At 42.7% G+C, this 14,872-nt stretch overlaps 1 protein-coding gene across 1 annotated transcript in view; it reads left to right on the forward strand.

Moving 5' to 3' along the window:
• palm1a (paralemmin 1a) overlaps positions 1-13,477 on the forward strand; it is a 16,780-nt gene extending 3,303 nt beyond the window's left edge. The window contains exons 2-11 of the mRNA XM_085773178.1: positions 2,987-3,032; positions 3,778-3,858; positions 4,657-4,769; positions 5,234-5,297; positions 6,707-6,728; positions 6,809-6,877; positions 8,172-8,246; positions 9,879-10,010; positions 12,726-12,880; positions 12,917-13,477. Coding sequence (XP_085629304.1) covers positions 2,987-3,032; positions 3,778-3,858; positions 4,657-4,769; positions 5,234-5,297; positions 6,707-6,728; positions 6,809-6,877; positions 8,172-8,246; positions 9,879-10,010; positions 12,726-12,880; positions 12,917-13,477 — 1,318 coding nt within the window. The remainder of the gene's footprint in view (positions 1-2,986; positions 3,033-3,777; positions 3,859-4,656; positions 4,770-5,233; positions 5,298-6,706; positions 6,729-6,808; positions 6,878-8,171; positions 8,247-9,878; positions 10,011-12,725; positions 12,881-12,916) is intronic.
• The last annotated feature ends 1,395 nt before the right edge of the window (positions 13,478-14,872 follow it).

The following is a 14,872-nucleotide window of genomic DNA, read 5'->3' on the forward strand; positions in this document are numbered from 1 at the left end:
CCACTGACGCTGTCCCAAGAGGATCAGAACCAGTTCAGTCCAGTTCACCTCTGGTCAGTGCTGCAGGTTTAAAGTGGAGCAGTCAGTGGTGTTGGGTCAGTAGGTCAGTAGGTCTCAGCTGATAGGCCTCAGAGGGCCTCAGGGCTGAGTGATGGAGCTACACCATTGGTCGACTGGCTGCGTACTGGAGAGTCCTCATTGGTTGTTTCTCTGTCAGAATATGAGGTCATAATGGGCCTCGAGGTTATGGGCTTCCAATCTGTCAAGACTGACTCATCAGAGACTGCAGTCTGTCAATCAGTCAGTCTTTATTCTGTCAGTCTTTGGTCTTTAGTCTGTCAGTCTGTCAGTATTTAGTCTTTGGTCTGTCAGTCTGTAGTTTGTAGTCTGTCTGTGAGTCTGTCAGTCTGTAGTCTTTAATCTGTCAGTCTTTAATCTGTCAGTCTTTGGTCTGTCAGTCTGTAGTCCGTCAGTCTGTAGTCTGTCAATCTGTAGTCTTTAATCTGTCGGTCTTTAGTGTGTCAGTCTGTAGTCTGTCAGTCTGTAGTCTGTCAGTCTTTAGTCTGTAGTCTGTCAGTCTTTAGTCTGTAGTCTGTCAGTCTTTAGTCTGTAGTCTGTCAGTCTGTAGTCTGTCAGTCTGTCAGTCTTTAATCTGTCAGTCTTTATTCTGTAGTCTGTCAGTCTTTAGTCTGTAGTCTGTCAGTCTTTAGTCTGTAGTCTGTCAGTCTGTAGTCTGTCAGTCTGTCAGTCTTTAGTCTGTCAGTCTTTAGTCTGTCAGTCTTTGGTCTGTAGTCTGTCAGTCTTTAGTCTGTCACTCTTTAGTCTGTCAGTCTTTGGTCTGTCAGTCTGTAGTCCGTCAGTCTGTAGTCTGTCAATCTGTAGTCTTTAATCTGTCGGTCTTTAGTGTGTCAGTCTGTAGTCTGTCAGTCTGTAGTCTGTCAGTCTTTAGTCTGTAGTCTGTCAGTCTTTAGTCTGTAGTCTGTCAGTCTGTAGTCTGTCAGTCTGTAGTCTGTCAGTCTTTAGTCTGTAGTCTGTCAGTCTTTAGTCTGTAGTCTGTCAGTCTTTAGTCTGTAGTCTGTCAGTCTTTAGTCTGTAGTCTGTCAGTCTGTAGTCTGTCAGTCTGTCAGTCTTTAATCTGTCAGTCTTTATTCTGTAGTCTGTCAGTCTTTAGTCTGTAGTCTGTCAGTCTTTAGTCTGTAGTCTGTCAGTCTGTAGTCTGTCAGTCTGTCAGTCTTTAGTCTGTCAGTCTTTAGTCTGTCAGTCTTTGGTCTGTAGTCTGTCAGTCTTTATTCTGTCAGTCTTTAATCTGTCAGTCTTTAATCTGTCAGTCTTTGGTCTGTCGATCTTTAGTCCGTCAGTCTTTAATCTGTCAGTCTTTGGTCTGTCAGTCTTCGGTCTGTAGTCTGTCAGTCTTTGGTCTGTCAGTCTTTGGTCTGTCAGTCTTCGGTCTGTAGTCTGTCAGTCTTTATTCTGTCAGTCTTTAATCTGTCAGTCTTTGGTCTGTCAGTCTTTAGTCTGTCAGTCTTTGGTCTGTCAATCTGTAGTCTGTCAGTCTTTGGTCTGTCGATCTTTAGTCCGTCAGTCTTTAATCTGTCAGTCTTTGGTCTGTCAGTCTTCGGTCTGTCAGTCTGTCAGTCTTTATTCTGTCAGTCTTTAATCTGTCAGTCTTTAGTCTGTAGTCTGTCAGTCTGTAGTCTGTCAGTCTTTGGTCTGTCAGTCTGTAGTCTGTAGTCTGTCAGTCTAGTCTGTAAATCTGTCAGTCTTTGTTCTGTAGTCTGTCAGTCTTTAGTCTGTAAATCTGTCAGTCTTTAGTCTGTAGTCTGTCAGTTTTAGTCTGTCAGTCTTTGGTCTGTTGTCTGTCAGTCTTTGGTCCGTCAGTCTTTAGTCTGTCAGTCTGTCAGTCTGTAGTCTGTCAGTCTTTGGTCTGTCAGTCTTTGGTCTGTCGGTCTTTAGTCTGTTTATTAGTTTACTTTATTTGGATCCCCATTAGCAGCTGCACAGCCACTAATCTTCCTGGGTTCCACCCATAAAATCACATAGAATGAAAGGAAAAAGGGAAAAAAAAAAAACTAACAACAACCACAGCAGCAACAATCAGAGATGTGATAACAATAGAGTGAAATCAGGTTTTTTTTTTAAAAATGAAACAGAAATAATAATCTAATTCATCAACATTATCTCTGAGTGTGTATGTGTGTGTATTTGTATGCGCTCCTTATGTGCATCTTTAACACGTGCCTTTTCTACCTCTGGGGAAAAAACTAACTTTGTTTTTTCTTTGGTATTGTGTCCTGGCAGTAGGGCTGGGACGATATGCTTTTCTCCCGATTCGATTCTTCTACGATTTTTTGGATGCCGATTCGATTTAAATTGCGATTCTACGATATTGCCGATTCTCTCGATTTTTAGTCGCATTTTTAACATTTATCTGCACACAAACACTGTAGGAGCCTATAAATTAACATACTCCATTATAAAATGAACTTAAACCCTTTTCAAAGCCTGTACTCTCTGTATGTAAAAGAGGCTAACAAATACACATTGCACAATATTTAAAAAAATTCAAAAAAAAAAAATTTCAAAAATTCAAAAAAAAATGTTTTTTCAAAAAAAAAAAAATCGATTTTTGAAAAAAAAAATCGATTTAAAAATCGTCAAAAAAGATATCGCGATATCTATGTGAATCGATTTTTTCTCCCACCCCTACCTGGCAGTGCACTCCATGATGCCGCTGATCGATACAACACTGGTCTTCGCATAGCCTCCTTTTAGCTTTAGGCAGTTGGTAACAACCTTGAGACTGTCAGTCTAGTCTGTCAGTCTAGTCTGTCAGTCTTTGGGCTGTAGTCTGTTTGTAGTCTGTCCATCTGTCAGTCTTTGGTCTGTCAGTATTTAGTCTGTAGTTTGTGTATTTTGTTGCACGTTAACAGTCTGACTCTCTGAATCTGAACCATGACACGTGTGTTTCTGTGTTTCCTCCTCTCAGGGTGAGTCAGGCTCTCTGTCAGGACGATCGACTGCAGCTCATCGCAGTGAGTCCGCTTTACCGACTGTCGGTGAACACAACACCAACACATGTATATAAATACACACATGTATGCAGAGATACAGTATGTGTGATCACACACAAACTCACACATGCACAGTCAGAGTCACACACACTTGAAACATGATCTTTGCAGCAGTGGATTTCAGCAGCAGAGACACACCCTGAAAGTCTGAGAGCTCCGTCTGAAACACAGCTTCTGCACTAATGCACTTATTGATTCATACACACACACACACACACACATGCATGCACACACACACACACACACACACACACACACACACACACTCTTATCTTCTTCCTGTGTGTTTCTCGGTAACTCGATCATCCTGCTCTGCCTCAGACCTCTGCACTCACTATTGTATGAGAGGAAGACTGTGTGTCCAGCGTGTAAATGTTCAGTTAACAGTTAAATTAAAGTGTTTTTCTGAAGGTAACTAACGTGAGTCCAGGTGAATCACAGGACTGTTAAAGCTGAAAAAGTAAAAAGTATCCCTAGAAATCAAGAGCAACACCAGGCAGCTGCTGTAACTGCTCATCAGAGTCTGAGGTTAAATCCTGTGAGCAGCTGAAAGTCAAAGTCAAAGTCAACTTTATTTGTCTCCCAGGGGAGAAATTCGGCCGTGCTGCCGGCACAAGGGTCAGACAGAGAGAAAGGAGGATGGACGTGATGTAAGTTCTTTAACTGTTTCTGTTTCTGTCTGACTTCACTTCCCATCATGCCTCAGGAGAAGAGGAAGTGGCAGACAGAGATTGAAAACAAGAAGCGGCAGCTGGAGGACGACAGAAGAGCTCTGCAGCACCTGAAGGTAACAGACACACACTGCAAAAACTCCAAGAATATTTATCTTATTTCTTGTCAAAATGTCTAATTTCTAGTCAAAACTAATCTCTTTCTACTTAAAATAAGACTCATAACCTAAAAAATAACTTGTTTTTAGATAAATTTCACTTGTTTCAAACAAATTTTCACAAAATCTGACAGTGCCTGATGAAGGTCACAGTTGTGACCGAAACGTTGCTTTAATAAATTAATTGAGAGTGAGACAGTGTGCGGGAGCTTCTTCTGAACTCTGTACTTTGGGTTATGCCCTCCTCCTACGCACCTGCATCTTCAGGTGTGCTGAGACCCTTCACTTGTTTTTACAAAATCTGACAGTGAAAGCAAGTTTTTTGTGCTTGTAATAAGAGAGAAAAACTTGCTCAATTATCAGATTCAGTGAAAACATGCTTGAAAGAAGTAAAAAGAAAATGTCTACTTTTTAATTAATGCAGTGAGTCTTATTTAAAGTATAATGAGATTTGTTTTGACTAGAAATGACATTTTGACTAAAAATAAATCTAATATTCTTTGTAAGATTTTGAGTACTCGCACTTTTACTTATTCTTCATTATTTCTATGATGCATATTTTATATTTACCTGTTTATTCTGGTCTGATCTGTCTGTCTATCTATCTATCTATCTATCTATCTATCTATCTATCTATCTATCTATCTATCTATCTATCTATCTATCTATCTATCTATCTATCTATCTATCTATCTATCTATCTATCTATCTATCTATCTATCTATCTGGTATCTGTAATACTTACACTGTGTTCAGTCCAAGGCGTTGAGAGAGCGCTGGCTGCTGGACGGACAGGAACAGGATGAAGTCAATAGAAAACTGGAGCAGGACGAGGCCAAGACCAAGAGCCTGGAGGAGACCATCAACAGGTCCGATCTGCTCTAATAGTTTTATTATTTTCATTGTGCATGTTGCTGCCTTGTCTCTCTGCAAAAACACAATGTGCCTTTTCATTGTTATGCTGATGATGTTCATATCTATCTCTGCAAGGGTTAGACCTCTGTGAGACAAAACTCCTGGGGTTGTTTTTGTGCGCTGAATGTTTGAATTTATCTCTCCCTTTGTTGAAATTGTATATTTTCTTTTCTTTTCTTTTCTTTTTTTAAATGTATCCTAGTATTTTATTGCTATTTATTTTATGTAAAGCACCTTGGTCAACCTAGATTGTTTAAACGTGGCCTTGACCTTGAACTCATCTCGTCTGGACAAAACCATCAACATGATATTTTACTTATCACTCTGTGTGTTTTGTTGTTTCGTGTTGCATGTGTGTCTTCTATGTGTGTGTGTGTGTGTGTGTGTGTGTGTGTGTATGTGTGTGTGTGTGTTGCAGGTTGGAGCGGGAGCTGGTCAATCTCGAGACTGGAGCCATGTGTCAGACTATAACACAGACCACAGTGAGTGTAAACACACACACACACACACTTACAAGCCGACAGTTTCTGTGTTTGTAACGCTGCTCATCGTTAGGTGACAGTAATCAGATTACAGTTGGTACTGTCTGGTAGGGGTGGGAGAAAAAATTGATTCACATAAGTATCGTGATTTTTTTTTGACGATTTTTAAATTGATTTTTTTTTTCAAAAATCTATTTTTCTTTTTTTTTTATATTGTGCAATGTGCATTTGTTCGCCTTTTTTACATACAGAGAGTCCAGGTTTTGAAAAAGGGTTTAAGTTCACTCTATAATGGAGTATGTTAATTTATAGGCTCCTACAGTATTTGTGTGCAGATAAATGTTAAAATGTAGCAGTTTATCTCAGTCTATATCTCATTTTGTCAGAAAGGTTTCAGAAGCCTGACTAAAAATCGAGAAAATTGGCAATATCGTAGAATCGCAATTTAAAGGGATAGTTCACCCTAGAATGATATTTCGCTCATTATCTACTCACCCTCATGTTGACTAAGGGCTGGAAGAAGTTTCAGATTCCTCCGTGGCTTCTCTGAGTTACAGGGGGTCTCGGCATAGCAGTGCATGTCCATATAACGGTTGCAAAGGGACACCGGAGCTCTTCGTAAAAAAACACACACAAAAAAACATCCAAATACCTCCATGATGCTCGTATGTAATGTCCGTCTTGTGCTGAAGCCCCAAATTGCGTAATTGTCCCGAAAAAAATTAAATAAGTCTATATTTTAAGCTTGTTTGTAGCGGAAGCTTCTCGAAGCTCCTCTTCCTGGTCCGTCCAAATCTCGCGTGATTCGCAGTAACCGCACTGACGCATGCTGACGCCGGCGCAAATCACGCGAGATTTGGACGGACCAGGAAGAGGAGCTTCGAGAAGCTTCCGCTACAAACAAGCTTAAAATATAGACTTATTTAATTTTTTTCGGGACAATTACGCAATTTGGGGCTTCAGCACAAGACAGACATTACATACGAGCATCATGGAGGTATTTGGATGTTTTTTTGTGTGTGTTTTTTTACGAAGAGCTCCGGTGTCCCTTTGCAACCGTTATATGGACATGCACTGCTATGCCGAGACCCCCTGTAACTCAGAGAAGCCACGGAGGAATCTGAAACTTCTTCCAGCCCTTGAGCTGAGGGTGAGTAGATAATGAGCGAAATATCATTCTAGGGTGAACTATCCCTTTAAATCGAATTGGCATCCAAAAAATCGTAGAAGAATCGAATCGGGAGAAAAGCATATCGTCCCAGCCCTACTGTCTGGTGTTCGTATCGTGGCTGTAATGCACACTTCAGCCTCTAGGGGGCTCTATCAGGACTTCAGTCTGTTTCCTGCTGATAAATAGTGACTTTTATTGTGAAGTTGAACTTCCTGTTCGTCTGTTTCTCCGTCTCCAGGTGACGTCGGGACCAGTTAAAGGTAAAACATTTATTTTTCTCCGTCTCCGTCTCTGTGTCGTTCGTCTCAAACCGTGTCTCTCACTGTGTCTCTCCGGTCAGTCGTGGAGGTCAAAGGTCACGGCGGCCGTCAGCCGGACCGAGCTGCACCGACAGGTCAGCTAGTCCAAGGTGAGACTGACGGACTCAGATGTAATCAGACTACAGTAACCAGATTACTGTTAACACATCAGTAGGCAGATTACAGTAACTGGATTGGGTCAGTCGTGTTGCAATGATCAGATTACAGTTATCGGATTGTTGTGATAAGTAATCAGATTAAAATGAGCAGAACTGTTGTGTTGGATTAAGAATCAAAATAAAGGATTCAGTAGCTTCAGTAGTTCAGTCACAGACGTCACACTGCGCCAGTCAGATTACAGTATTCAGATTATAATTATAAAACAACAGTAATCCAATTACAGAAGCAGTTTCCACTGGATTTGACAGAGAAGTAGTCACGTTGGAGTAATGGGCTAGTAATCAGATTACAGTAATCAGATTATGATCATAAAACTGCAGTAATCAGATTATAGTGGTCAGTTTCCACTGGATTTGACAGGGAAGTAGTCACGTTGGAGTAATAGGATCAGTGATCAGATTACAGTAGGGGTGTGACGAGATCTTGTGCCACGAGAAAAATCTGTCTCGCGAGATTTTTTTATTTTTTTATGTTAAAACAATGTAAAAAACAGGGTTACCATTTACCAATACTTTGCACCCTTTCCACTACACAGTTATAACTCTACTCGACTCGGTTTAGCCACTACGTAAAAAAACCCTAGAGGAAACATATTGCACATAACATTGTTTGCACTTGAAAAAAAGAAAGGAATATTTTATTTTATTTATTTTATTCTAACTTTTATACATTTTAGTTTTAGTTTCAATTTGTGTAAGAAGAAGTTTATTAAAAGTGCATGCTTACATTATGCATGAGAAGAGTTATAATAAAATGCAGGTGCAGTTCGGTTAAATAAAAGTCTGTTGGTCCAGTCATATATTTTGTCATTGTATAGTTTTCATAAAATCTCGTCTCGTCTCGTTCTCATGAGATGAGTGTATCGTCACACCCCTAGATTACAGTAATCAGATTATGATTAGAAGACTGCAGTAATCAGATTACAGTAATCAGATTATCATTAGAAGACTGCAGTATTCAGATTACAGAGGTCAGATACTACTGTACTGGGCATAGAAGTACTCACACTGGAGTAATAGGATCAGTGATCAGAGTAATCAGATTACAGAAGTAGTTTCCATACTGCAGCAGTGGGATTAAACCAGTCTGGTTATATTGGCACACTAGATAGTTGAAGTCACGTATCTGTGTAATCGGATTACGTGAACCAGATTACAGTGTGATGCTGAGTGCTGTGTGTGATGACCTCACACTCTTTGCCCCGCCTCCTTTTTGTCCCATGAGCCTTTGCAGAGGTCAAAGTTCACAAAAGTCCTCGAATGAACAAACCGAGAGACACGACGGAGGAGATGAAGAGAGGTGAGTCAGAGTCCAGGTGCACAGCTCTGACCCTCTCTCACGGTTTCACCGATTCAATATCTAATCAATAACCAAAGATTAGAGAAGATGACATCATCAAGAGGAGTTTAAAGGAGAATTCCGGCCATTTTTGACCCCTAAATCGTTGTCCTGTTGGTCACCCGGTGTTGGGGGGAGCAAAAAACGCGACTAAAGTTGATGCAGGCAAACCGGAGTTACCATGGCTACCCAGAGCATAGGGATAGCGACAACGCTAAAGTATGGGGGCAATTCTTTCAACCACAACAAACACTCAGAAAACAATCAAATATCTCTGGTACATGAACCACTGTGTACCACTGAACTCATATAGTGTAGAGTATAAACAGTATAAACTTTGTGTTTTTGCATGTAGTCACCATAGACTGTAAAAAGAATGGACGTAGCGTCCGTGACGTCCCCCATTGGTTTTGGGGAGTCGTTTCTGTGACTCCAACATGGCGGCCTGAACAGCGCCATGTTGGATTGGCCGGCCGAGAACCCGCCCACTGGCCTCCAAGCAGCTGTCCACGGAGCTGCTTGGACCTGTCACTCAACGTTTCCGCGCCCTAATTGGCCAGAGTTTTAACCTAATAACAGTAAAACGGTAGAGTTAAGAAAAAATTCACCCCCCTCAGAGTGTGTGCGGGGGTAGAAACTATCGATTGAGACGAAAAAACTTTCTGACACCAGGCTTTTAACATGTTTACTGAGGATGTAAAGTCGGCGATTTTAACATGGGGGTCTATGGAGAATGCTGCTTTCTGACACCAGCCCCCAGAGGAAGAAGAGGGGATTGCAGTTTGTTGAACGTGGAAGTGAGCTTCACTTCTCAGACCGACAACTGCCCCCTTGGTAGTCTCTCACCTCAGATAGCCCAACTCTGAAACATCCTGGAAAGACATTACTATCCCATCGCAGAGCGCCTGCTCTCCCCGCCACAGAAATAACACTTTGTCCTTGTTGTGATGATTTCTTTACAACAATAAACGGTGGAGCAGTGCAGTGGTAATGTCCAAAATGTCTGCGACCGTTTATTTTTGTAAAGAAATCATCACAACAAGGAGAAAGTGTTAGTTTCTGTGGCGGGGAGAGCAGGCGCTCTGTGATGGGATAGTAATGTCTTTCCAGGATGTTTCAGAGTTCGGCTATCTGAGGTGAGTGGCTACATGCAAAAACACAAAGTTTACTGTTTATACTCAGTATAACTGTACACTATATGAGTTCAGTGATGTCTCTAAGGATTCCAGTCATGTACCATAGATATTTGATTGTTTTCTGAGTGTTGAAAAAATTGCCCCCATAGGTTAGCGTTGTGGCTATCGCTAGCGCCGGGTAGCCATGGTGTAACTCCGGTTTGCCTGCATCAATTTTAGTCGCGTTTTTTGCATCAGGACAACGATTTAAGGGTCAAAAATGACCGGAATTCTCCTTTAAGTTCATGGTTTTTTTACTCAGCGTCACTGTAGTTTAACATCTGTAACAACTGTCTAACGTCTGTCCTCTAACATCTGTTTGTTCCTGTCTCATATTGTTTTTTCATGTTGTGTGTGTGTTTTGTGTGCATGTTTTATGTGTGTGTGTGTGTGTGTGTGTGTGTGTGTCTAACCACAGCCATGTACTCGGTGGAGATTAAGGTAGAGAGGGACAGGCTGACGGGGGAAACCCGGGTCCTGTCCACTAACACCACACTTCCTGTCGACCTCTCTCACCAGGGGGTCAAAGTTTACGAGGACGAGCAGAAAGGTGACGGCAGCCGTTAAAAACAAACAAACAAACAAACAAACAAACAAACAAACAAACAAACAAACAAACAAACAAACAAACAAACAAACAGACAGCTGGCTTTACGAGACGTCACCTGCTGCTACTGTTGAGGGAAAGTTTCAGGAAGTTTCTCAGGCGAACAGAGAGACAGTGAAGTGACTTCTCTTAAAGTGAAACCACAGCTCACTGTGACATCACTTTTAACACTGTGACATCACTTTTAACACTGTGACATCACTTTGGTACATGGTGACATCACTGTGGTACAGTGTGACATCACCGTGGTGTGTTATGACATAACTCTGGTATCCACCACTTTCCGGAGAATGACGCTGGGTGTCGCCATGACACTCGATTCCACTGCTGTCACTGTTACTATATTGTTGATAGACATCGGCCGTGATGACTTTATTTATAATCACCACGTCATTTTAATGAGAACAATACGGACGAGGTTTTAACTATGTCACATTTTCACGTCACCGTTGCGACTACTCTGATGTTTATGAAGTCTATAAAACGAATTGTTGAACAAACATTTTAGATTAGCTGGGCTATCTGTTAGCTGTTAGCCGTTAGCAGTGTCTTAAATAACTCTATAAACGGCCCATGAAAAAAATAAATTTTTCCAGCGGATATCCTAGTTCCAACATGACTGAGCTAACTGGAGTAGTTTCATGTCGTGTCCGACAACGGGAGGGTTTTAACAGCTGACGTCCTGGTGTTAGCTTAGCTGCTGCTGTTAGCTGTCAGCAGCAGCAAAGCTAACAACTACGATAACCATGACTAATTACAAAAACGTGCACACAGAAATAGTAATGTTTGTTCAATAATTTGTTTTATAGATGATAGATAGATAGATAAATACTTTATTAATCCCGAAGGAAATTCATCAAGACTTAACAAACATCAGATTAGTCAAAACGGTTTTGGCAGCCCGGAGCCATTTGGTACCTACACCGGTGGCTAACGCTACCAGTTAGCCGCTCGCTAGAATGCTACTACGGAGTGAAACGGAAGTTGAAAACCGACTTCCGTTGTGGTGTGACGCAATGGATCATGGGAAAATAAAGTGGTGGATACAGCGACATCACTCTGGTATACACAGGGCCGTTGCTAGGAATTCTGGGCCCCCTGAAAGAATATGAAAGTGGGCCCCTAACCCCTGACTTTTCCTTTTTTTTTTTCTTAGACTACGTATTATCATTTTTTATTTAGCCTACTTTTTTTGATGCTAATGCAGCATTACTATGACTATTAGTCAGGGTCTTGTGCAGAATAAATCAGTCATACAAAGATTAGACTACTGGGGGTTTTTGTGGGCCCTACTGGGCGCTGGGCCCCTAGAATTATCATCACCTTTCCCCCCTATACAACGGCCCTGGGTATACGCAGTGACATCACCGGGTTGTGTTATGACATCACTCTGGTATGCGGTGACATCATCCGTCTGGACTAGGGATGTCACGATAATAGATTTTTTTGGTACGATTATTGTCAGAGAAATAATCACGGTACTACGATTATCACGATTATTATGCATTAAGTAATTTCACAACACCATTAATGTGTAAAATCAAATATAGTTAAAAAAAAATTACTAATTATAAAATATTTTAAATATCTATTAATATATAACCAATTATTAATCCGCCAGGTAAAGTGTTTGAAATTTTCAAGTCATTAATTGTCATCGATACCAAATGTTTAAAGGTTGAATATGTAGAATATTTATTAAAAGCTATATTTTTTCAAAAATAATACACCCATGGGGCCTTTAGAGGGGTACAGAATGAAAGTATTGCTTTTCCATAAAAACATTTTTTTTAGTCTGAATTATTATTTTTAATTTTTTTGACGGGCTCGACAATGACTTTCTCTCAACGTTCTGTTTACATTCGTACCTGCCTGTAGCCGACATGTGGCTCAGTTCTCCGCTGTTTTCCTGCCTCCTCCCGGTCATGTTTTCAACCAAGCCTTTTTAATAATCAATCGGTGGATCAATGGATTATCATATACTTGTTAGGATGGGTGTATTTGTGTAGTCTTATCTGTCATAAGCACGTTTATCGTCGCGGACTTTCGGTGCCACGGAGCTCCTTTTTTTTTTTTTTTCCAACTTGACGAGAGCAGTGACAGCGGAGGCTCTGAGGCTCTGAGCAGCAGCGGTGTGGAAGGCAGAGAGCCTCCACTCTCCCTGTAACAAGCTACAAGTCATTTATTATGCTGTTAATGACGGTAAAAATGAAACATAAGGTAAATATCCTGCTTAGCTCTCCTCCTCTGCTGTCCTCTGTTCAGAGCGGAGTCCCTAGCAACGGCCCGTTTTACCTAGCAACGGTCTGGCAATCGACTGCTGGAATTCTTTTTCTGTTGTTTTTCTTGTATTTCTACATAGTCAACCTTTAAGTTAATTTAAATCTTTTTTTTTTGATTACAAATGACACTCTAGAATTTAAATTCCTACCAATTCAATGCTACGTTAGGTAAATGGACCAGAATCTGTGCATTTACCTTCACTTTGGAGCACATCTGCCGACACGGTTCAGACATAATCTTTTTTTGGAAAGTGACGGTATTTAGGAATCTTTACGATCAATTAATTGTGGCGTTTAATACCGCGATTAATTGTGAAAACAAGTAATTGTGACATCTCTAGTCTGGACTGATCCTGTCTCTGTCTCTGTCTCTCAGTCGTCCACGAGATGAACGGCGAGGACGTCCACCTGCTCAGCTCCACCGAGGTCGAGGAGCTCATCCACAAGGCCGACGAGGCGTCGATGATGTCGCAGGCGGTCACCACGGTGACCTCGCTCCCTTCGGCGGAGGTCCAGGAGGAGGAGGAGGAGGTCGTCATGGTGACGGTGCCCGAGAAGCAGCAGCAGCCGCCGCCGTCGTCCGAGCCCCAACGCGTCACCGGCGAGATCGTGGGACTGGAGACCAACAAACCAAACGGTGGCGGTGGCGCCGCCGAGCCGAGCAACATGGCCGAGGCGAGCGCCGAGAACCCCGTTACCATGGTGTTTATGGGATACCAGAGCGTGGAGGACGAGGCGGAGACCAAGCGGGTGCTGGGGCTGCAGGGCACGGTGACGGCCGAGCTCGTCGTCATCGAGGACGGCGCCAACGGCAAAACGCCGTCGCCGGTGTCGGTGGGAAACGGGAAGAAGAAGGAGGAGGAAGAGGAGAAGGAGGAGAAGAACGCCGGTCGCTTAGCAACAGCAGCAGCAGCGGCCAAGACGGCGTCATCACCGCTTCCCCCCGAATCCACCTCCACCTCCGCCTCCACCGATCCACTTCCGCCGTCGTCGTTGTCGTCGTCCGCCAAACCGTTGGCGGCGGCGGCGGCGGCGGCGACGGCGGCGGCGGCGCCAGCGAGTAACGGGGAAACGGCGGTGGAGGTGAAGAAGGAGAAGCAGCTGTGTAAGTGCTGCAGCATCATGTGACCTCGATGACGTAAATGTGAGAGAAAGACGAGACGAGAGTTTCCAGGACAACGACGACAACGACGACACAAACTAAACTCCACCCACTGCCCTAATTGCCCCGCCTCTAACGACATACATGACATCATCTCCTCCTGTTCCCCCCCCGTTCGCTTCATTCTCATCTGCTTTGATGTGAAGCCTTTTTACTTTTGTACTCCTCCTCCTGTGACGTGCCTGGTTAGCATTAGCATTAGCATAGCATTAGCATTAGCATTAGCGGTCCTGCTCGTTCTGTTGAAGCTCCGTCACATTAAACCACCGACTGTAGATGTTTGTGCTTCTGTGGTTTTATAACAGAAAATGAAATAAAGTGACAGAAAAAAACTAAAACAGGCTGACGCTGTCTGATTACATCACATCGCATCACATGACCCGACGACATCATCATCGCTCCGCCTCACCACCGCCATCACATCACACAACACGACAAAGATGGCCGACTGAAGAAGCAGCTAGGTAAAAAAAGAGAAGCACATGACTGCTTTTCCACCTACCAACCTGGTGCTAGTTATTAAAGGTCCAGTGTGTAAAATGGAGATAAAACCGTTACATCCAGGGCGGTGCGTGGCGCAGTGGTTAAAGCGGCCGCCCCATGTGGAGGCTACAGTCCTCAACGCAGGCGTCCCCGGTTCGAGTCCCGCATCGGGCAGACCTTTGCTGCATGTCATTCCCCCTCTCTCTGCCTCCCCCTTTCCTGTCTATCTCTGACTGTCTATCAAATAAAAGGCAAAAAGCCAAAAAATATACTTAAAAAAAAAAACCGTTACATCCAGCGTTCAGATTCTAGTTTGCAGCGTTCACTCCTTTGTCCTTCGAGGACAAAACTAGTTTACCAGGACTGTGACGACTGGGAGTATTTCAGGAGCATGGAGCAATGAGGTGAAGATCTAAAAACCATTTTACCATATGTCTGCTCTTTGTCTGCTCCTTCTTCTTAGTTGGTTTATTTATGAATGTGAAACTCTTGAAACGTGCTCTCTGACTGTCTGGATTTTCCCTTCAGGTTGCCGTACAAACATGGTGGCACAAGATGGCAACGCTCTCTATAGCAAAACCCTTGCTATAAAAGAATAATTATAAGGCTACGAAAACCAAACAAAATGTATTTTATAGCGATTATATGTAGCCGATGTCATATCTGGCCCTCTGCGTTGTGTTTCTCACGGCCTGCCCTAGGTGGGGTTCGATTCCACGACCTCCCGCACCGGAGGCAACGATGCTAACCTCTTCGCCAAGAGGTTAACAACCACTTGGTGGGTTGGTTAGTGTCTTTTATGGGTGGAGTGAGTGCACATCCGCTACATATACAATACTAATATATTCATGGGTAGTATATTCAGATTTTGCCAATGA

This window comes from Trachurus japonicus, chromosome 4 (assembly GCF_045865225.1).
Source record: "Trachurus japonicus isolate A0001 chromosome 4, Traja_1.0".
NCBI classification, from domain to species: Eukaryota; Metazoa; Chordata; class Actinopteri; order Carangiformes; family Carangidae; genus Trachurus; species Trachurus japonicus.